General features: G+C 39.1%; 1 protein-coding gene across 2 annotated transcripts in view; it reads left to right on the top strand.

Moving 5' to 3' along the window:
- Positions 1-23976, top strand: part of STK3 (serine/threonine kinase 3) — a 111695-nt gene that overhangs the window by 2932 nt on the left and 84787 nt on the right. For both annotated transcript variants that reach the window (XM_035126143.3, XM_035126142.3), the window contains exons 2-6: positions 3984-4064; positions 5852-5980; positions 9476-9590; positions 13998-14162; positions 15127-15294. In XM_035126143.3, coding sequence (XP_034982034.1) covers positions 3984-4064; positions 5852-5980; positions 9476-9590; positions 13998-14162; positions 15127-15294 — 658 coding nt within the window. The remainder of the gene's footprint in view (positions 1-3983; positions 4065-5851; positions 5981-9475; positions 9591-13997; positions 14163-15126; positions 15295-23976) is intronic.

The raw sequence follows: 23976 nt of genomic DNA, 5'->3' as shown, positions 1-23976 counted from the left end.
TGCTTCTCTTCCACTCCTGCGCTAAGCCATGGCTAGGCTTAGTATTATGCCTGAACCTGGGCTTGTGGTTTGTCTCTCTGTAAAGAAACCATGCACTGTAACCAAGATTTGTTACTGGCTTACATAGGAATGGTAGATGTGGTTAGAATTATATGCAGTATAAAGTATTTTCATTTTATTTGGGGTAGAATTTGAGTATTTCTAACAATGGCAAAACATAATATACTTTTTTTGAGATTGCACCTCTTTAAATTGTCTTTACTTTTCAATGTGTTGTGTTATTTTACAATTGCAATGCTTAAATTATTAATATAGAGGGTTTTTTGTAGTTCATGCCTTTCTTCATCCATAAGCTTATATAAACTTCAAGGTTTTTTTTTTTTTACCTTTAGGAAGAAAATATTCATTCCTGGCTTTTGTAAACATGAGAACTGCCTATGATTTCCATATATATTCTCTTCTCTTCCTATGTTTTTAAATTAAGGAAGCTGTTTGTTTTTACATGTGGTTATAAATATTCAAGTATTCATAAGCAATTTGTTCTGCTGTAGACTAGTTTTCTTAACTCCATTTCTTGGGTCAGATGCCACTTTTAATTTAAAAGGAACATGGGCCAACAAATGTCTGCAACAGATCCTTGTAGTGAGCATAGAGACAACACAGCAATTAATGGAAATTCCCCAGCTTCATTTAGAAACTAAATGCAGTTTATTTTAGACTAACTTTGGCATGTAGGCTATGTTAAAAACTTATCCCGGTTTGCATACTTTCATGTGCTGTATAAAACACAGTTTGGCCAAAGCACATTCAAAGGATCATATATACAAAATGATTCCCCCAAGCAAGTAAGAGGAATGAAGCTGGGTTGTAAGAAGACGTCCAGAATGATTCCTTGGGCACTAGTCATCTGGCAAGTCATTCCGTAAGCCTGACAGAAAAATGGGGAAATCAATGCTACATTGGACCCAGTTCTGTATGAGCTGCATCAAATATATTGCAACTTCAGAGAATAGTACAGTGGTACCTTGGTTCTTGAACTCAATTTGTTCTGGAAGTACGTTCGACTTCCAAAACATTCAAAAACCAAGGCGCGGCTTCTCATTGGCTGATTGGCCCCAGAAACAATGCCGACAACCAAAATGGATGTTCAGCTTCCGAAAAACATTCGCAAACCGGAACACTTACTTCTGGGTTTGTGGCGTTCGGGAGCCGATTTGTTCGTCAACTAAGCCATACAGCCACTACTGTAACTCAGCTGGAATTTTTTTTGTCCGAATTTGAATCTGCTGCTTCCCAAGAGGTGCAAGGTTTCAGAACCACCACTTCTGCTACTGGTAAAATACGTAATGTAGGTTGTTAAAATAGGTACAATGCTGTATAGTCCCTTATGTGTGGTGCTTTTGCAGTAAGAGATAAGTATATTTTATTCTCTTTGAAGAGATGGGGAATTGAATCTGTGACAAAGGTATTTCTTCAAGTCAATATAGTGAGTGTTAGGTTGATTTTTCCAGACCTGTATATAATTTTACATTTTAAAAGTCCCTAAGCTATTTAAGTATATATATATATATATATATATATATATATATATATATAACAACAAAACACAATAAAATTTATTAAAGAATGCAGAAATTCAGTTCAGTAACAATTATAAAGCACCCAGATGTGGGATTTGGGCCCCTATCATGTTACTTTTTTATATGTAAAATCCTCTACATACACTTATAGAATATTAATATATGAATATAGCAAAGATTTGTTTGTGAAATGTGTTATATGACATAGTGATTAAAGAGCTGTGATTGGTTTTTGCAGCCCCCAAATAAGTACAAAACTGAGTACAACCATGGTTTTTAGGAAGCTGCCTTATATGATGTCCAGTTTATTTGTCCACATAGCCCTTGCACTATGCATAGTAGTGACTCTTCAGAGTCTGGGAGAGAGTTCCCTTCCATCACCTGCTGGAAATGGCAGGGATTGACTTCATGGAAAGCATGTGTTTTGGTAAAGAGCTCCATTTATCACCAACTTAATTGTGAAGTGGTCCTGATCTGATGTCCACTAGACCACACAGGCTCTCATGAATTATTTTAATTTTTTTGTCCATTACTGCATATCAGACATGTGAATGAATGGAAACAGTGTTCCTTAAATAAAATGGCAAAGTAAATGATACATTTAAAGGTTTGGATACAGGAACTGTGAATAGTTGGATAAAATGTTCTGGTGCTGTTCCATGGACTTTTGTATTAGTAGAGCATACACTCTTGCAGTCTGGGAAAACAAACATTGCTATATATTACGGTAGAAATGCCTGAGCATCAATGGACAATTGCAGCTTGGTTGGCCAGTAGCCAGCTTCGAATGGTAACACACTGGCAATAATCTGCTATCCTTTTCCTTTTTAAAAACCAAAGCATCATGTTGTGATAAGATTGCATTGTTATGTGGGCAGGACTTGGTGGTATTCTAAAAGAAGCATCTCAGCTCTTCATACTTTTTTTGAATGTTCATACATCTTATACAACTTGCAAGGGGATTTCAGGCAAAATTTTCATTGGTTGATTTCTTCAGTTAGCTTCGTTTTTGATCAACTTAGCTTCCTGATTTCATGAGGGAACTTGCAATACAGAAGGCAAATATATGTGTTGGTGACTTAGTGGTGCATGTACATGAAAGGGAAATGATACCAGTGGGATGACTGTTCTTCTGTCTTTGCCTTTTCCTTGGACAGATGTTTCTGCCACAAACCAAGGCCCCTTCTGGGTTGCTTCTACTGTACAGTTCCTCTTTCCATGTTTGGCCCTCATTCAACTCCTTAACACTTGAAAACCCTAGTTCTCATTTTAAAACCAACATAAAAGATTAACTGGATATACAAGTTTAGAGCTAACTAGTTTCTCGTCATCGGTAAACAAAGTTGTGGTGCAACTCTGTAGCTCTGTACTATTGTTGTACTAGTTTTTTTTGTTGTCGTCCCCCCCCTTATGAAGCATGAAAGCAGACTACAATTTCCTCATCTTGGATTGGGAGGGTCTTCCCACTCCAAACATTTAAATTTGAATTTCTGGTGGCAACTAAGACACACCTGGCAGCTGCTTCAAGTGCTCAGTTTAATCATTTTACAAAATAGGCTCTCAACTTTTCTGGGACTGGAAGTATAACATTAAGATACTCACAGAACAGGGCTGGGGAAAATATTGAGATTGAACTGTTTTGTCCTGCGTGTCCAGAACATGAATCTTTTGTAAGAATTGAAAAGCAGAGGAGGTTCTAGAACTACTGGGTATGAGGTTAGACAGACTCAGTATACAGTGGTACCTCGACTTACGAACGACTCGACAACCGAATTTCTCGACTTACGAATGGGGCAAATGACCGCACGCTTACGAATTTCTCGACATCCAAACAGAAACTGTGGTGGTTTTAGATAGCGTTGCTTTGACTTCCGAATTTTTCCGTTTCCAATGCATTCCTATGGGAAATCGCGTTTCCAATGGCGCTTTTCGACTTACAAATTTTTCGACCTACGAAGGTGCCTTCGGAACGGATTAAATTCGTAAGTCGAAGCACCACTGTAATGCCTTTCTGTAGGGGATATCGTGGTTCTTAACTGTTGCCTAGTCATCAGCAGGAGCACATGTCTTACATGAAAGTCTCATGAGGCTGGCATGCATTGGTGTACTGATAAGAACTTAGAATTAAACAATAGGAATCTAATCATTAAGCAGCATTGCAAGCAAGTTCCAACATCTCACTAGCCTATACACTTCCCCCAACCCACTCACCCATTACTGTGTGCTCCATGTTGGGAACCATGGATCTAGGGGGTGTGCAGGGGAGGAGAAGGAGAAAATGTTCTGTTGCACAAGGAAAAATCCCTGCACATTTCCACAGTGCTTTGTTGAATACTACCCAATGAATCTACAATAAGAAATAGCAAATCACTAATTTTTGTTTATTTAAATTTTTTTTTATAGCAAACTGAAAAAGCTAAGCGAAGACAGCTTGACTAAACAGCCTGAAGAAGTATTTGATGTATTGGAGAAGCTCGGTGAAGGGTATGTATTACTTTATGTGCGGCAGAGAGGTGGGATGGTTGGGAAGACTCTAAACAAAACATTGCACAAACACAGACAAGAATAGTACGACTGACCTAGAGCTGGAAAAGCTTCTTTATTTGGACTAGTGCCCACAGCCAAGACATATTTTGGAGCTGTGGGAAAGCTCCATATTACCCATGTAACAATGCTCTGATAGGCATTTAAAAATAAAAATAAATAAAATGAAAACATTATTTGGTGATTTTGAGTGAAGGGGCTAGTTATCTTTTCTCCTTATGTTCCAGATTGCATTTCTTCTTCCTCCACCCCCACAACTCTTTTCCTTTGCATGCTTCTAAACAGGTGTTTTGCCCCTTAAGTCAACTTCTGTTGCTGTCATAGCTGACGCTGTCACTATGTTACTCCCCTGTCCTCCTTTCTCTTTGAAACATCATCAAGACCTTTTCCAGGTTAACTAGCATTTCTCACAGAGCAAGGGAATATGTTAATGCTCACACTCTACTGAAAAAGGATTGACTGAGGCCTGTTTCACTGCTATGTGGGTGTCAGTTCCATTTAAGAAAACGACGTACTTCCTAAAATCAGGGAGTACCATTGAGATCTTTCTATTCATTACTTTTATTGCATATTTCTGTGGTTGCTCCCCATTTGTGGAATCCTCTCCCTAGGGAGGCTCGCCTTAAGGCGCCAGGCGAAAACATGCCTCTTCTCCCAGGCCTTTGGCTAATTCAGGGGTTCCCAACAAAATTTTCTCGAGGACCCCTCATCGAGCCGCTATTGTGACAAGGACCCCCATTAATTCCTAATCCTAAAATTAAAAAGTGAGAGCCAAATTAAGAGTCTTTTTATATTTTATATTTCTACGTTTTTTACAGTTACAACAGAGTACTCCATCAGTATGCAGTTAGTTTTAATTTTCAGTTCTTAATGAGATGAGTTAAATCTGTCCTTTGAGTCCATTATTTCTGAAATATTAGGTTCCAAACTTGAAACTTTCACTCTGAAATCCGACCGCATGTCGAGCCGATTGCTATATTTGTTTTTCATGAAACACATGGAAGAAAATGCTTGCTTTGTTTACAAACACTACTGTTTTGCAAAGAGGCAGCGCGCGCCAGGGAGGAGGGAGGGGAATGGAGAAGACGGGGTACCTGCGCAGTAGCGCACAAATGAAGCCGACGCATGCAAAGCATCTTGGGGAGGTGAGCGTTAGTAGAATGTGCGCGCTGCCTCTTTGCAAAACAGTAGTGTTTGTAAAGCGCCACCTAACGGCATACAGCAGAACTACTGCCTCTAAATTCTAGTTTTGCGCTAGACTCTGCTCATGCAGGAAGCGGCCAAAACAAAAATCTGTTATCATACGAAATATATTTAATATATTTTTTATTCTAATAGCATCTTGCGGACCCCTCTGGCATAGCTCGCGGACCCCTGGGGGTCCCCGGACCACCTGTTGGGAACCACTGGGCTAATTAAACAATCTATGGCCTCTTATACTGTGTGTGTGTGTGGGGGGGGTATTGCTTTTGTTTGTTACGATGCTGTGCATTTTTGTGTTTTTATATTGTAAGCCACCCTGTGATCCTCAGATGAAAGGCAGTAAAGAAAACCAACCAACCAACCAACATTTAAAGCCAGGGCATCCTGTTTTAGAGGCATGTGAAAATGAAGCCTTTACAATGAACAAACGTGGCTTTTGGATTAACTATTTATAGATTGGTTTGAATGAACTGTATTTTTGTTATCCAGAGCTTAAATTAGTTGGAAACTATTTTCTTTTCTAGGTCTTATGGGAGTGTATTTAAAGCCATTCATAAAGAATCTGGGCAAGTAGTGGCAATTAAGCAAGTCCCTGTTGAATCAGATCTGCAGGAAATTATTAAGGAAATTTCTATAATGCAACAATGTGACAGGTATGAAGTACATACTTATTGTGAGAGCTCTTCTGTCTTTTTTTAAATGCCTAAAATATTTGATAGTGTAAGTTTGAATCTGTTGAGAATTTCAAGCTGAAATTCAAAGTCTCCTTTAAAGTCTTCACAGTTCAGTTATGAGAAATGTGGATGTTTTATTGGGTTTTTAATCTTGCTACAAGCCTTTCCTACCTACTGGCTAATACAGTTGGGTGAGTGGAAGAGGACTGATGCATCCTTTTTTCTTTCTTTGAAGTATTTATATGCCTTGGTACTGACTCTGGTGCCCTGACAAAGCTTGATCATGTTTCATGTTCATTATTTATTTATGCATAAATTACTGTATTGCTGAATGAAGGAAAAATATTCTCAAAGGTTATATGCACAAAAGTGCAAAGATCGAAAGAACATAGAACAAAGTTGCATGGGTAGGGGAATATTGTGTAAACAAAAATGTTTTAAGCTGACTTCTAAGGCTGAACACAGAGGACCCCTGTCTAATATGTGGCCGCCGAGACCACATAACACCGGTCCTGAAAGACCTACATTGGCTCCCAGTACGTTTCCGAGCACAATTCAAATTTAAAGCCCTAAACGGTCTCGGTCTGGTATACCTGAAGGAGCGTCTCCACCCCCATCGTTCTGCCCGGACACTGAGGTCCAGCTCCGAGGGCCTTATGGCGGTTCCCTCGCTACGAGAAGCCAAGTTACAGGGAACCAGGCAGAGGGCCTTCTCGGTAGTGGCACCCACCCTGTGGAATGCCCTCCCACTAGAGGTCAAAGAGAACAACAATTACCAGACCTTTAGAAGGCATCTCAAGGCAGCCCTGTTTAGGGAAGCTTTTAATGTTTGATGGATTTCTGTATTTTAGTGTTTTGTTGGAAGCCGCCCAGAGTGGCTGGGGGAACCCGGCCAGATGGGCGGGGTATAAATAATAAATTATTATTATTATTATTATTATTATTTACAAAAGCACGGAATTCCAAGGTTCATCTCAAAGTTGACATCAGGTAGTTGCAGTTCAGGTTAGATGCAAGGTAAATATTGGAATGAAACGAGTAGTGGACCAATTCATTTTTATTTAAAGAAAGGTTTCCTTGAAGAATGCTGTTTATTTAGTACAGCAAATATGGTGATTTAGGAATACATACCGCAAATGCTGTCTAGGAAACTTGCATGTAGGGTGGTCAACAAAAAATCCCAATCTCCCTTTCCATTCATCAGTGATATAGTGGGGTCCCACTATGCCTCATTTGTGGTCTTTCCTTAGTAGTGGTGCTTGGGTGTCTCTGTTTTTGAGATGGCATTGAATAGATTTCCTTGAAAGCTGGAAATATGTCTGTTTGAGCAGAGAGGATATTATTCTTCAAATAAATGTTTATAGTCTGCCCTATCTCATGGATTGAGAGCAGGTCATATCTTGGTGTAGGCTCCTGTGTTTTAATTTTTCTTCAGCTGCTTTGGGGATTCTATTTAGCTAGCAAGGCCAAGTCAGAGGAGCCTAAGCATCAAGATGCTGGAACTCCTTTAAACTCTACTGCAGTTATTAACTGGTGATGAGAGCCTTGGTTCTTCAGATGAGGCAGTAAGAGGGATTAAGTGGGGTTTCCATCCATGCAGAAGGTTGGCAGTGATAGGTAGATAAGGGTGTGCCCTTAGTAAAATATTTGTGAATCACTCCCTTGTAAAATATTTGTGTGGAGAATACCTCCCTTTCTTTAGAGGCTTGCTTTTATATCAGTGAAGATCTTTATGGACAAATTGCAAATGCCCCAAAACACACAGTAGTTAAAGTAAGACTAACTGACCTGAATTAGAAGATTGCAAGAATGTTGCTCAGCTCTAAATATTTAAATATCATATATACTTCGGCAAGCTTTTATCATTTGTTTTTATTGCAGTTTGTAAATCTTTAGTGTAAGGTCTTCAGAATTTGTTATGGAGATTGTCCCAAAATATTGTATCCTAGGAATAGCACAATTGTAAGGGGCAAGGTTTAAAGTCTGCCATATATTGCTGATAAGGATGAAATGGGATTTTATGATGTATTTATTCAGAGTTTGGTAGATCTCCGGGTCGGATTCAGATGGAGATGTCCTGTTGACACTGATATGTCAGTAGTAGTAGTAGTAGCAGTAGTAGTTGTGCTTAACTCAGTAGTGGTGAGAGATAAAAGTTAAACACTAAAATTTAGAGGCAACGAGAGCTCCTTGACTTAGGGAGAAAAGGAAGTCTTAAACTCTCTTAAGCAAAGAGACTAATACAGTGTGGTGGCACTATGTATTTAAAATTCCTTATTAATGGAGATTGTAATATTGTCTTGTATGTTCAAATACATATTTTATGGGGCTTTTTGGATATAGTTACCTTAATCAGGTGACATTTAATATAGTGCAGAAGCAGGTGTCTGTAAGTGGATCGCTTGCTGCTTGGGAGTATGAATAAAAAAGAGGGGTTACATATGAAGTTCCCCGGGAATGAATATGTAGCGCCAAGCAAATGGTTGCCATTATCCATGCTCATGCTTTTAACCAAAAGTTTGGCTGGCAAGCATGAGCAGTAATTTGTACTGGTAGATTTTTAGATTGGGGGCAGGAACATATTGGCTTGTTTCTAACCATTGGTGTTTTGTGAGCTCAAGGGCTTTTGATCCAGTGATGGAAGAGGCTTGGGAGGTGATTTTTGCTAATTTCTCCCACCCCTTGTAGCCTCCATTGTCCCTGAAAATTTGTTATGAAGGGTTGGGGGACCAACCAGAACAGATTTTTCTGGGATCTGCTGGGGAAACCAGAAAAAATTGCTCCCTTTTTGTGACTTTTCAGTTAGTGGATGCCTCCCCTGGAGCATTAGCGTATGGAACACAAATTGGATTCCACCCTTTGTCATTTTTTTTATCACCTGTCAGAAGGTTATTATACTTGAATGTCCCAGGTTAATATCATTTGGCCTTTGAATTTATTAAATTACCTGGGGGTAATTTGGCCTTTGAGTTTATTAAATTTCTGGGGGTACGCAGGTGTACGCATACCCCTAAACATTTATTGAATCTTTGTACTTTTGTCCATTTACTGTATTTATTTTTCCTGATTTGAACTATAAAATGGTGATTTTCTTGAGTCAAAATGAGAGTACGGTGGTACCTTGGGTTACAGACGCTTCAGGTTACAGACTCTGCTAACCTGGAAGTAGTACCTCGGGTTAAGAACTTTACCTTGGCCTCTGGGTCTGTGTGTGTGACTTCTTCCTTCATATACAAAAATGGCGAGTGGTTATCTATTCTGCACTCTTAATTATTAGCACGTGCACCAACATCTTTAGTTCTGTTTTCTATCTTGCTGAAGTTTTGATAAAATCCTATCATAAAACTCAGGCAGCTGCTTGGAAAAATGATACCAAGCTCTGATTCTAGCAAAATTTATCCTGGACACTACTGCTTCTTAATATTCTTGAAGGTTCACATCTGTTATGTTGATAACCCATGTTTTTGTGTTCAGCCCTTATGTTGTCAAGTACTATGGCAGCTATTTTAAGAACACAGACCTGTGGATTGTTATGGAGTACTGTGGAGCTGGTTCTGTCTCGGACATAATTAGATTACGTAATAAAACGGTAAGTGTTTATTTTTTATAAAACATTATTACCTTTGCAGTTGTTTGTATGAATAAAAAAAAAGTGTTCCCAACAAAGAGTTATTTACTTGAGGAGGATCATAGAATCATAGAATTGGAAGAGACCACAAGGGCCATCCAGTCCAACCCCCTGCCAAGCAGGAAACACCATCAAAGCATTCTTGACATATGGCTGTCAAGCCTCTGCTTAAAGACCTCCAAAGAAGGAGACTCCACCACACTTCTTGGCAGCAATTTCCACTGTTGAACAGCTCTTACTGTCAGGAAGTTCTTCCTAATGTTTAGGTGGAATCTTCTTTCTTGTAGTTTGAATCCATTGCTCCGTGTCCGCTTTTCTGGAGCAGCAGAAAACAACCTTTCACCCTCCTCTATATAAAATAAAAAAATTCCTTCAGTAGCACCTTAAAGACCAACTAAGTTTTTATTTTGGTATGAGCTTTCGTGTATCTGAAGAAGTGTGCATGCACACGAAAGCTCATACCAAAATAAAAACTTAGTTGGTCTTTAAGGTGCTACTGAAGGAATTTTTTTATTTTACTTCGATCCAGACCAACACGGCTACCTACCTGTAACCTCCTCTATATGACATCCTTTTATATATTTGAACATGGCTACCAGGTGGCGCTGTGGTTAAACCACTGAACCTAGGGCTTGCTGATCAGAAGGTCGGCGGTTTGAATCCCTGTGACGGGGTGAGCTCCCGTTGCTTGGTCCCAGCTCCTGCCAACCTAGCAGTTCGAAAGCACGTCAAAATGCAAGTAGATAAATAGGAACCGCTATAGCGGGAAGGTAAACGGCGTTTCCATGTGCTGCTCTGGTTTGCCAGAAGCGGCTTTGTCATGCTGGCCACATGACCTGGAAGCTATACACCGGCTCCCTCGGCCAATAATGCGAGATGAGCGCGCAACCCCAGAGTCGGTCACGACTGGACCTAATGGTCAGGGGTCCCTTTACCTTTACCTTTTTATCATATCACCCCTTAACCTTCTCTTCTCCAGGCTAAACATACCCAGCTCCCTAAGCCGTTCCTCATAAGGCATTGTTTCCAGGCCTTTGACCATTTTGGTTGCCCTCCTCTGGACACGTTCCAGCTTGTCAGTTTCCTTCTTGAACTGTGGTGCCCAGAACTGGACACAGTACTCCAGGTGAGGTCTGACCAGAGCAGAATACAGTGGTACTATTACTTCCCTAGATCTAGATGCTATACTCCTATTGATGTAGCGCAGAATTGCATTGGCTTTTTTAGCTGCTGCATCACACTGTTGACTCATGTCAAGTTTGTGGTCTACCAGGACTCCTAGATCCTTTTCACATGTACTGCTCTCAAGCCAGGTGTCTCCCATCCTGTATTTGTGCCTTTCATTTTTTTTGCCCAAGTGTAGTACTTTACATTTCTCCTTGTTAAAATTAATCTTGTTTGCTTTGGCCCAGTTGTCTAATCTATTCAGGTCATTTTGAAGTGTGATTCTGTCCTCTGGGGTATTAGCCACCCCTCCTAATTTGGTGTCATCTGCAAACTTGCTCAGGATGCCCTCAAGCCCATCATCCAAGTCATTGATAAAGATGTTGAATAAGACTGGGCCCAAGACAGAACCCTGTGGCACCCCACTAGTCACTACTCTCCAGGATGAAGAGGAGCCATTGATGAGCACCCTTTGGGTTCGGTCAGTCAGCCAGTTACAAATCCACCGAATGGTAGCATTCATAAAGGCCCCATTCTTTCCCTGTTTACTTTTATATTAGTTGTTAGTGATAGTGATTCTCCTGCTGCTGTTTAAAGTACAATAACATGCCATGCCACAGAGTCTGATAATCTTTTCAGACCATGTCTAATAAAAATGTAAGAATTTTATGAAAGGGAAATATGATTTATCCACTGTTTTTTCAGAGAACCACAGACTTAACCTTGGCAAATCATATTACTAGTATATACCAACATGTCAGAGGAGTAAGGCTGAGTCTCTTGGGTTGCTGGAATATGAAGCAGGCCTGCACCAACCAATCTTCATGGCTGTTTATAAGGAAGAATATATTCCATAGCTGCCAAGTTTTCCCTTTTCTCACGAGGAAGCCTATTCAGCATAAGGGAATTTCCCTTAAAAAAAGAGAGAACTTGGCAGCTATGATATATTCTCTCTCTTTTATGTGGTGTTCAAGCTGCAGAGGACATTAAAGTAAAAAACCATATTTGTGGGCTGGTAGGAACGTGAACTGGGATGCATAAAGTAGGAATTTGAGTCTGAGAAGCTGATGCTCAGTCAGTGGTTGTGATCCTGAACTCAGGAGGGTCATGGAAGGGGCAGAATGGCAAGAGAGGAAACCCTTTGTTGGTGAGGAGCTGCAAGAATTGGCTGCTAGGACGAGGGTGCAAATTCAGTTCTGTTTATAAGCTGATGTTCATTATTAACATTAATATTTATAGCCAAGCTGATAGTTTAAAAGTTTAAAGATCATAAACTTTCAATGAACAGATTCTGACTGTAGTTCATAAGCCATTTGGATCTTAGAGCTTTGTTTTTAAATGTGAACTTCAGTGGAAAAACATGCACATTACATTTGGATGCCAGTGCTTGTTCTTGACTTCCAATAATAGTTTGGCGAAAAACAAACCATGGGCCTGGGTTCCTCTGTCAGGACCTGCTATCTACCATTAAACCATGGTTTATTTAAAACAATGGCTTATTGTTAGACATAAACCAGACCTGTATCTGGTTCAGAACAGATCTTTTTTCTCATCTCTTTATTCTCTTTAAAATTATTTGATATGGTAAAATACAAAATCAGTTTGTCCTCTTTTCTTTCTTATTGCTAATTATCCATGAAGGAAATAATGAAACTATTAGAAAGTAACTAGTAGAAGTAAACTCAGTGCCAACAATTATAGTTTAGTCAAGAATTTCATAGAATCATAGAGTTGTAAGGGACCCAGAGGGTCATCTAGTCCAACCCCTTGCAATGCAGGAATTTCAACTAAAGCATCCATGATAGATGCCCCCCCACCCTCTGCTTAAAAACCTATAAGGATGGAGAGTCCACTTGAGACATGCTTGAGTGTTGTGGGAAGAAAGAGAAAACGATGGATTGGCTGGTTTATGATTTCATTTTTAGAAGCACATATATTATATCCATCACAAGGAATTGGAGCTTAGAAGTCAGACTGGCCTTGCAGCATACATATAACTAGGAAGGGCTGAGCCTCTTCTCACATTTCCAGTCATATTTCTTCTATGTAGCTGTCCATGGATATGTCCTCACACTCTAGTGTTTCCTAAGTGCAGCCACCAGAATCGGTGTGGTTGTGAGCTCAATCCTGTGCCCCTGTGTCTTGGAGGCCATGTGCTAGTCAGAATCCCAGCAACATAGCATTTACTTTGATTTTCACAGTCTGACGTCTGGTGGAAGCATTCTAAGGCTGAAGGATGATGTCCTGAAAATGTGGGCCGTCATAGTTAGACCATAGTTAGACTCCAGAGATGGAGTAGTTCAACAATCTAGACTGATGAAAATGGCATTACTTGTATTTTAATGACTCACATGAATTTGGGGTAGTATTTGGGCACTGTTTTATCTATTCATTTGCTGCCCTATAATAATATTCTCAGGGCAGTTTACAACAGAGATAAAAATATTAAAGCTATGTACAATAAATCAACAAAACACATTAGAGATGCATACAAAACATGGGGCATATAAAACTTATTTTAAAGCAGCAGTATATTAAATTTTTTGGGGTGGGTGGGAATAAAAAATTACTTGCTTAGTGCCGAATGTGTTCAAGGTTCCTAGTAGCTACCTTAAGTAGATCCTAAAGTTTAGGCAGGTATATAGAGAAAGCTGATCCTTCAGGTACTCCAGCACTAAGCAGTAAAGGACCTTAAAGATCAAAACCAGCAATTCAAACTCTACTGCAGTCAGTAAATACACAACCCAAAGGGCATATTGTCAGAAAAGTTTGTAATACAATCCTGTTTTGATAAATTGGGAAGACAGGGAGAATTGTATCTATAACAAAATAAAACACAGTATATTAGAAACTCTTACACTCACTTTTCATGTCCTGTTTGTTTAGGTCCTCTGTCCACAGTCTTTTTTTTGTGGGACCTCTGCTCCTGTTTGATGCTTGTTGATTTTTGTGGGATCTAATTCCTGTTCAAGGAGGTCAAGCCATGTGGATTGGATTGCAGGAGTGGGACCTTGATTGGGGGTCTTGCTTTCTGTATTTGTAAAACATTTTGCATAACCTTATGCATGCCATATAAATAATAATTATAAGGCAGTTTGCATAATTTTGTGTTATAGTTTCTCAGTCTTTCAAATTGTTTACGTAAGTGTGTAATCAGTGTATGTACACACAGAAGAAAAAAATGTTATTTATGTTTCTCCATAGCTTACAGAAGATGAAATTGCAACCATTCTTAAATCTACGCTTAAAGGACTTGAATATTTGCATTTCATGAGAAAAATACATAGAGATATAAAGGCTGGAAACATTCTCTTAAACACTGAAGGGCATGCTAAATTAGCTGACTTTGGAGTGGCTGGACAGCTAACTGTAAGTATAAAGTGTATGGGTAGAGTCATATTTTATAAATGAGAAAAGACTTTGCAGCCCACACTATAAGGAAGTTTCCACTGTACTTCCTACAGTCTGTTGTAGGGAGAGATGGAGCTTTTTCCCATTTGAAAAGTGTGGTTAATTTGGAAGTCTTTGCTTACTGAGGTCAGCTTTTCTTTTGTGTGCCTTATGAATCTTGTCCAAAACAGTGTCCTGCAGAGCTTTTGAACAGGGGGTTGAGCCCAGACTTTTTGTTATGCTCAGAGCATGTGTTGAACCATTCACAGAACCAGTTCAGCATGTGTCACTTGGCTGGGAAAGTAATGTGAACAAAATAGTTCGGTGGTTTGCCTTTAGAGATGGAGGCCTAACCTCTGACAATACTTTATCCAAGTTGCAAATAGACCATGTACTGAAAAATACACTGGATTATGGACTGTAGAAGTTGAATGTGGAATCAGATATTTAGGGTGTTTCACACATTATATGGTGGCAGATGTATTTGCATACATATGATAGAGAGCTGTGGCCAGTCCCAATGCCCTGGTGCATATAACTGTAATATTTTTATGTTTAGATGCACATTTTCTGTAAGCACGTATTGCAGTTACACACAGAGGGTGTATATATATATACATAAAAATGTGTAATGTGTGAAAAAACTCTATGCATGTGTTTGCGGCTTCAAATATTGTTTAATTATTGAAGGCACAAACATGGCCTCCAGAACATTGTATTAGACTCTTTTGTACGTATCTAAAATAAGACTGTTTTTCTTGGAAACATGCCTTTTAGGAGAAAGTGCAATGCTGAGCTTTCTTGAGGCACCGGTGTTAAGTTCAGTTGCACAGATCCCATGTAACTCAACTGTGATAATGGGGTAATTGGATAACTGTGATAATGGGAGAGAGAGATGAAAATACATTGAGAGATGTTAAGCTTCTTAATAATGTCATTACAGGATACAATGGCAAAACGCAACACAGTCATAGGTACTCCATTTTGGATGGCTCCAGAGGTAATACAAGAGATTGGTTATAATTGTGTGGCAGACATCTGGTCCCTTGGCATTACCTCAATAGAAATGGCAGAAGGAAAGCCTCCGTATGCTGATATACACCCAATGCGGGTAAGGATCATACACAGTGACTTTGTTATTAATTACACTCTGTATAATGTTGCTCATTGGAAAAGTGGAACAAGTGGTTATCTTGTGGTCATCTTGAGGTGATTGGAACTACAGCTGAATGTCCAGTTGCTACTTCGATCTGAGATTTAAAACTAAACTGCTACGAGTAAAGTGTAAATCTTACAGTGATAGAAGGAACTAAAATAAGCTATGCTACACAGCATTTAATATACAGTAGTACCTCTACTTACAAATAACTTTACTTACGAATTTTTCTACTTACAAATGGAGCTCCGTCCGCCATCTTGGATGCGGTTTAGATAGGATTTTTTCTACTTATGAATTTTTAGATAGGGTTGCTTCGACTTACGAATTTTTTCTACTAATGCATTCCTATGGGATTCGACTTACAATTTTTTTCGACTTACAAATGTGTGTTCGGAACACATTGAATTCGTAAGTAGAGGTACCACTGTACAGTAGTTCAAAAGTGATCATTTACTTCGTCGTTTAATAGACAATTTCCCCCTTTTATGAGGCTGCATTTTTAATTTTTAATTTTAATGAATTGTATTTTAACTAGTTGTTTTATATTTGGTGTTAGCCGCTCTGAGCCCGGCCTTGGCTGGGGAGGGTGGGGTATAAATAAATTTTTATTATTATTATTATTATTAATGACATGGTTTAAAATCTTAAGTTTAATTACACCTGCTGCTTTGATTCCTCCCCAAAAGACAGCTACTGTCACCAAGGATATTTTGATGTTTGCTTATCTCATGATTCTGCTGTTTTAGGCATTTTAGGTGTTAATCACTTTTGCACAGGGGTGGAGAACCTGTTTCTCTCCAGATATTGTTGGATTAGAACTCCCATTATTCCTGGCCATTGACCATGCTGGATGGTGCTATAGGGGGAGCTAGAGTCCAGAAACATATTGAGTTTAGAATAAGAACTAAATAGAGAGTAGTTTAATGTTTTCATATTGTAGTGGCTACATGCTTTGCTTTTTTTTTTAAGTGATGGGTCTTATATCTATGTGATGTCACCTCTTTTGTTCCAATAGGAAACAAACAAAGCTGTAACTATGGACATACTATGCATGATATAATTAATTGTAAATCTTTATTTATTGTCTGTTGTTATTATTTATGTGTGCATGGAATGTGAAAAAGGCAGTGCAGCTGCTACTTTTGATGGCACTGAAAATGCATAGGCAATCTGTATTTCTGGCTTTTTGGTGATATCCTTATTCATTCCGGCTTGTCAAGGGATCAGCTGTAAAAAAGGAGATTCCATCACTCATGTGTCTTGTTAAAGGGTAATGGTGTGTGTTTTGCAGTGGGTGAACTGAGTTTGGAACTTGAACTATTAATTATCTTACAGAAGCAGCTGGTTTTTCTTATATAATGAAGCTATTTTGGTCTTACGTTTAGGGTGAAAAGGAAACATATTTTTAATGATTTTTTTGAATCTTAAAGAAATATGTGCCCTTATTCTTGGAGACATAATGATTAGTGTTGACTACAATGGCTTCTTAAAATTTAATGATATCATCCTCATTACATCTGGGATAACTTTGACATAATTGCTTGTAGTTGCACTTGGTAATGAAAGGTAAGAGCTTAAATTATCGGAGAATATTTTCTAAGCATAATAGTTGCTTTTAAACTAAGGGTTAGTGTTAGTGACAGAATGTGCATATTTGTAATCCTTGTAATCAGTCGTATTAAATCAAAAGGGCAAATTCATTTTAAAAATAACAATTCTGGCTTACATGGTGCACATGTTCTTGTTAATAATTTGTGTTCTGGTTTTTAAGGGCTTGTAAGCAGTTAATACTCTTTTGTATATTTGATACCCTACAGTTCTTCTTAATTTTTATTAGAGAGTTGTTACAGTGGTTGAGAAGAAATACACAGATTTCAGTTGTGATAGTTTTCCCAGTGTTATATGATCCAACTTCACAAGATTCCTGGACATATGTAGATGCTTTTCTTTTTTGTTTTCGTTAAGACATTCAATTGATATAGGCAAGCATGAAAGCTCGGGCAAATTTTCATTGCTTTTTCTGGATCTTGCTTAGATTCTGTGGTATTTATGTAAAACACTGTTTTGTTACTTGGGAATGCATGCTGAAGTTATTCCTTATGCTATTTTGCTGTAGGCTGGTTGGCACTGCCACAAAGGTAATGCATTGCCAGTAGGCCATTTCCTTGTCAATTGCATTTACAATCTAATAGAGATATTACATGACTTTTTAAACAAGTGTTTTGGCAGGGGTGGAAATGGCAGATTCCAAGCAAATAAGCATAGCTTCCTTTCCCTAACCACACACTAGCTACTCAAGGAGTTGTACTAAATCTTGTGAGAGTGCGAAGGTAAGGAAAGGATTTCAGGTTGAAAGATGGCAATAAAAGTACTTTAGGGCTCAATATTTGGGAATATATATATCAGATCTTTGTCAAAAACCAACCCATTCTTGCTGCGGTTGGAAAGGTGGTGACAATCAGCCAATGCAGTAGGCTATTTAATTTATTTTAAAATATGTGCAGTGTGCCTGGGGCTACTTTCCACACTTGATCTAATGTTACTAGTAGTTTTAGGAATTTCAGATGTAAGGGCCACCTGCTTCGTTGGCATCAGTGAATGTTCTTTTTAGATGTTTAAAACCTTTTAAGTATCAACTTTTTGTGGCAGGAAGTCTCAAAGGGGAAAAGATTTACTTGGTGTAAGTAGTAGATTGCAATCTCTAGTGGAAGTGCTTCAGAGTTCCTGTTCATATATCAGAGTTGCTATAATGGGGACATTGTAGAAATGTTTCTGTTCCAGTATTGTGACAACTCTATGTGGTGGCCTGCCACCAAAAACCAGCATCTCTTGTACAGGGGTAGGGAACCTGCAGCCTTCCAGATATGGCTGGACTATGGTTTACATCATCCTTGTCCATTGGCCATGCTGTTTGGGAGTTCAACAGCATCTGGAGAGCCTCACAGGATCATCACCATGGTTTAGTATGACCAAACATACAGCTTGACATCACCAGACTGCAATTTCCCCGTCTCCCACAAATGACAGCCAATGAAATAGGGCAGGGTAAATTTGTGCTATTAAATAAATTTTAGATAGTGTTATGAGTTCTGGTCCCTGCACTTTAATAAAATTATAGACTAATAGGAATGGGTCAGAGTAGGACAATGAAGATGGTCTACAGTATGGAAAACAAACTCTGTGAGGAAAGACTGAAGGATCTGTTTAGCCTGGAGAAGACAGTTATTTTCATATATCTGAAGGCCTCTTGCACAGAAGAGGGCAAAGTCTCATTCTCTGCTGCCTTATAGGGCAAAACTAGATCTATCAAGACTTCAGTTATAAGATGGTATGTTTCATAAGAAGAGCCTGTTGGATCAGGTCAAAGGGCCATTTAGTACAGCATTCTGCTCTCACATTGGCCAACCAGATGCTTATGAGAAGCCAACAAGCAGGACCTAAGTGCCACAGGACTCTCTCTGTTATTCTGAGAAATTGGTATTTAGACATATACAGCTTCTTCTGACAGTGGAGGGGAGAACATAACCGTTGTAGCTAGTAGCTGTTGACAGCTTTATATTCTATGAATTTCTCTTCATTTACTTTCAAGAGAAATTAAAAAAAAAACATTCCTGTTTACCCTAGGCACTTGATGTCTGAAATACACTGTTCCTGGCAAACATGGGATCACTGATTGAGATAATGTTTTAAACTCTTTTTAGAATACTTAAATATATATTGGTGTGTTTTCCACACTGGGCTCCTTTGAGAGGAAGGGCAGAATGAATGAATGAATGAATGAATGAATGAATATTGGGAGAACTTCTTTGTAGTTACTGTATATCACTTCAACAGTGTAACCAATTACCAAAGGACTGTTGGGCTATCCTTCACTGGAGGTCTTCAGGCTGAAGTTAGACAGCCTTCTGTTGGGGATGCTCTCTAGCTCTGAATTTCTAGTATCAAGCAGGCTGTTGGGTGGCCTCCAATGCCTCCCTCCAATTTATGGTTCTCTGACTTGTAGTACAGTCATACTGTACCTCATGTTGCGTCCGCTTCAGGTTACCTACGTCTGTTCAAGTTGCGTCCTGCTCCGAACCCGGAAGTACCGGAATGGGTTACTTCCAGGTTTCGGTGCTTGCGCATGCGCAGAAGCACTAAAACACACTGTGAGCATGCGCAGAAGTGCTGAATGGCGCTGCGGGTTGCAAACGCTGCAGGTTGCAAACGTGCCTCCTGCACGGATCACGTTTGCAACCCGAGCATCTGCTATATGTGGAAATGTCTAGTGTGTCAAAACTTCTGATAGAGCAAAAAAAGTTCAACATTTCAACAGTCAGTTCACTCTTTCTGCAGTACCCACATTTTGCTTTTAAAATTGAACCCCTTTCCTACTCTTCTTCATTCTGTGCTTCAGCCGGTTCTATGTTTCTACCCCCAGAACAGCTTCCTTAGTATTTTGCTTAGTTCTCACTTTTCTTACAATATAGTTTATGCCTTTTCATGATGAGTACTTGCTTTTCATGGTTTGGGGGATTAGATATGATAGACAAATTTGCAATAAAAATATAAAACATGATCTCCAAATCCTCTTTTGAAGCCTTGGTGGTTCTATGTATATAGCTCCCAATATAATTATTTCAGTATATCTAACACTCTGAAGTAGGTACTTCACATATATTGTCTAGAGAATGGCATTTGTGCTTTACCTAGTGTCACCCAGCAAATCTTTTGGAAAGTGAGGAACACCGTGGAGGCCTCTGAAGCCCAGCTGGAACCTAACCCTGGGCTTACTTTCCTTTTCCTTCCTTTATCCTTTAGAATACACCCACATAAGCTTTCCAAGAAGGCTTCAGCCCTGGTGGCACTCCAAGAAAACATTGCCAACCTTTTGTATAAGCAATCTAGCATTGCAAATTTGCCCCCCCCCTCTAATTTATGCTGTTTTGTCTTGGGAGAGGCTAGTAATGTAAGATCTTGAAAACATATCCAGCATTTGCCTTTATTGTTTTCTATGCTGAAGTTGTTGGTAATGGACATGTGGACATCATATGTTCCACAAAATACCGTAGGAAGCCAATTTGAAATGTTTCCATTTGCCTTAAGTCCAATCATGATATTTATTTTTCCATGGCACTTACCCAGATTATCCATACCTCCTGCTTAGCTTGTGTCACTGCCACCATGGACTAATCTGCTTGTGATCAGTTTCTTTCCAATGTATCTTACAAGCAGCTGCCTTTTGCCACAGAACTCTTGATGCTGTTTATATTGCCATATAGCCTTAGTCTAGATTTGGGCATTCTGCTGGGGATCAGTGTCTGTATAAACTGAAAAGTTAACTTTTTATTTTACTTTGAACATTATTAGCTATTGAACGTTGCCCTTTCCTTTTTTCAACAAGCAAGACAGCACCTGGCAACTAAATATACTTCAACATCCCCAAGGTGGTTTTGGATCATGTCTGTTACATTATTGCCTAAAACAAGGGTGGACAAATGTTCTTCTGTCAAGGCCACATTCCCTTGATTAGAGGCTGTTGATAAACTAACACTAGAAGCTTTCATACCAAGATGGGTGAGCTAGAGTGCAGATATATAGTGAGCATAATGGAAACCTGGTGGAATGGAGAAATTAAGTTGGACACACTTATCTCTGGATGCAAACTCTATAGGAAATATAGAAAAGAGTGTACTCTGGAAGTGGTGTGCAACTCTACATTATAGAGTGCACAGCTAAAGGAGCTAGAAATCCCAAACAGGGCATACTCCTCCACGGAAACACTGTTAGTGGCAATACCAGGTCCCAAAAGTAATTTTGTATTGGTGATACACTATTGCCCCTCTGGCCAAAACATCCAGGGTCTTCTTGAGATGAAGAACAAAATAAAGTGGGCACCCAAAGGAGAAAGTTTCTTAGTTATGAGTGCCTTCAGTTACCCTCACATAGGCTGGTTGGGTATATCTTCCAACTGTGACAAAGAGGTAACATGTCTGGAAACCCTAAATGACTGTGCCCACGAAGAGCTGGGCATGGAACCAACCAGAGGGGCAGCAACCCTGGACTTGATGTTAAGCAGTGCCCATGAGCTGGTGTGAGATGTAAGTGTTGCTGAATTGATTAGGAACAGTTACTACCGTGTTACAAAATTCAACATTCTATTCTATTCTATTCTATTCATTAATTAAATATCTCACTTCTGACTGGGAAAGATTGATGGAAGATAAAGGCCTTCAGTAGGTGACAAAAAGAACAGAAAAACACCTGTTTGATTTTTAAAGGAAAAAAATTCCAAAGAGTAGGTGCCTGATATATGTAAGTAGACAGCTTACAAGAAGGTGCAACACAGGCAGTTGCCATGGCACTGAAAAATAAACCCCAACAAATTATGAGGAGAAACCAAGGTTTGCTCTTGGCTTGCTGTTCATGGTTTGTTTGGAGAGAAACAAATCACAAGCCTGGGTTTGAACATCACAGCAAGCCACACGCTGGCTTGTTTCCTGGCAGCGCAGCAGCAGCAGAAGTGGGAGAATAGTAGAGCAAAAACTTTTCCTTCACATTAAATCACTGTTTTTATCTATGGCATACAATCAGCCAAGTGGGCCAACACAGACATACAGTTTGTGCTTGTAGTCGAGTAAGTATAGTGAACATTCCCATATTAATGTTCCAACATTTATTTTTCTACAGTTTTGCAGAAATTGTTTAACATGAGATTATGTTTTCCCCCCACCCATGGTCTTTCGATTCCATGCAGAATGGTTTTTTTTAAAAAAAACCACAAAACAAATGACATTGGAAAAAGGATGAAATAATTCCATTCTTTAGAGCAGGCACCCCCAAACTTCGGCCCTCCAGATGTTTTGGACTACAATTCCCATCTTCCCCGACCACTGGTTCTGTTAGCTAGGGATCATGGGAGTTGTAGGCCAAAACATCTGGAGGGCCGTAGTTTGGGGATGCCTGCTTTAGAGTAGACTTTCTCTAGTGTATTATGTATAAACTGTAATATTTTCAAGGAAGATTGTTCTGAGCAAATCAGACTTACCTACAAGTGACCATTTTCTCTCCTGAATCTGTCACTCTTGTTTTGTTTGAAGTTCCATTCACTACTACCGGTATGCTCCCCTCCCCATTTCCTGTCCATAGTGGGGAAGAGCATGCTTGGCTGAACTAGGGTATGACAAACTATGGGCAGGAGTTTCCCAGTGAATTCCTTTTAGAGAAGACCTTATGCAAACATCCACAGGTAGTGAGTAAAATAGAAAAAAGACCTTATTATAGGTCTCCAAAATGTGTTTCTGTATTGTTACAAAGTCAAGTAAAAATATTTTAAACCTTTGATGTCGTTGAGTGCATAAGTAGGAAAACTTAATTGGGAATGTGTAATAAAGTAGCAGAAGGAAAGAATATATGAAATTTGGACTACAGCTTGAGTCTAATTGAAACTTAAATAGAAAACATTTATTTCAGACATCTAAATGAGGATTTAATTAAAGTAAAATTAGCTCATCTTTTTAGTTTTATCCTTGAATAGGAAATTTGAAACATACTTGACTTGATGGTTGGCTTTCTCTGACTTTGATTAATCACTTTCAAAGTAAGCAGAGGATCAGAACAATAATTTCATAATTACACGCCAGTGAGTTAACTTGAAACCTTAACTAAAATAACTGTAAAGGAAGTATGATGTTGGTTAGTTTCATGTGATGCTGTATATTTTTGTTACATAATTCAAATACTTACAAGTGCTAATCTGGAAAAAGAGCAGTTCCATGGTTCTATTCATTTATTTTCAGGATGTTTTAATAGGAAATTGTTTGAGATGGGAATATTAATTTCAAAGGCACTGTAGCAATAGTTAAGAGCTTATTCAACCTCCATTGATGTCGATAGATGTCTTCTTTGGTCTTCTATACACATTGGATCAGGACCTACAACTTTTAAGCTTTGTTGAAGATATATTTGATGGAACAGTCATTGTGGTTAAAGTATTCAACAAATCTTGCTCATTGTGAATTATTATTGTATGGTAATGCACTAGTTTCCTTTTCCCAAGAGAAAAGTTATAAATAAAACTCTGAACAAGCTGAAAGAATTTAAAACTGCTACAGAGCATGATTGCTTGTAATGAGAGAGAGTTAAGTCTTCCTATGGATCAAAGTGTAAGACACAACTCTTTTGTAACATGAAGGTCAAAATGGGCCACAGCTGCTTGTAACCAGGATCTTCTGCCACATTGTGCTCTTCAGCTTGGTCATTTCCAAGGTATAACTTTTTGATCTCATGGATTGGTAAGGCTATAGCAGATGTCCTTGCCTGCTTACTTACGCCTTCAAGGTAAAATGTAAATTCTGTAATCTTGGGAACTCCTGACGGTGCAGAAAATCTGACTGGGCTGGGGGTTGGAGGCCAACTGGAAAAGGAAGAAAGCAAACAGTCCATTGCTCATCCTGCAGTACTGATAGGGAGTCCCATTAACTTGCATTTCAGTTTCTTCTTCTTCTGGTGTGATTGGCACGCCTTTAAGATGATTGAAAGGTGGGTTGCTTTCCTTAATTTCTGGAACACAGATGTAGTTCATTCTGCTTCCTTCAGTAGTCATTAGAGACCCCTCCCTATCATGCCTCCCTATCCTATTATTACTTGCAATTG

This window comes from Zootoca vivipara, chromosome 8 (assembly GCF_965207765.1).
Source record: "Zootoca vivipara chromosome 8, rZooViv2.hap1.1, whole genome shotgun sequence".
NCBI classification, from domain to species: domain Eukaryota; kingdom Metazoa; phylum Chordata; class Lepidosauria; order Squamata; family Lacertidae; genus Zootoca; species Zootoca vivipara.
Note: the sequence above shows the minus strand (reverse complement) of the source record. Positions and strands in the feature narration are given on the sequence as shown.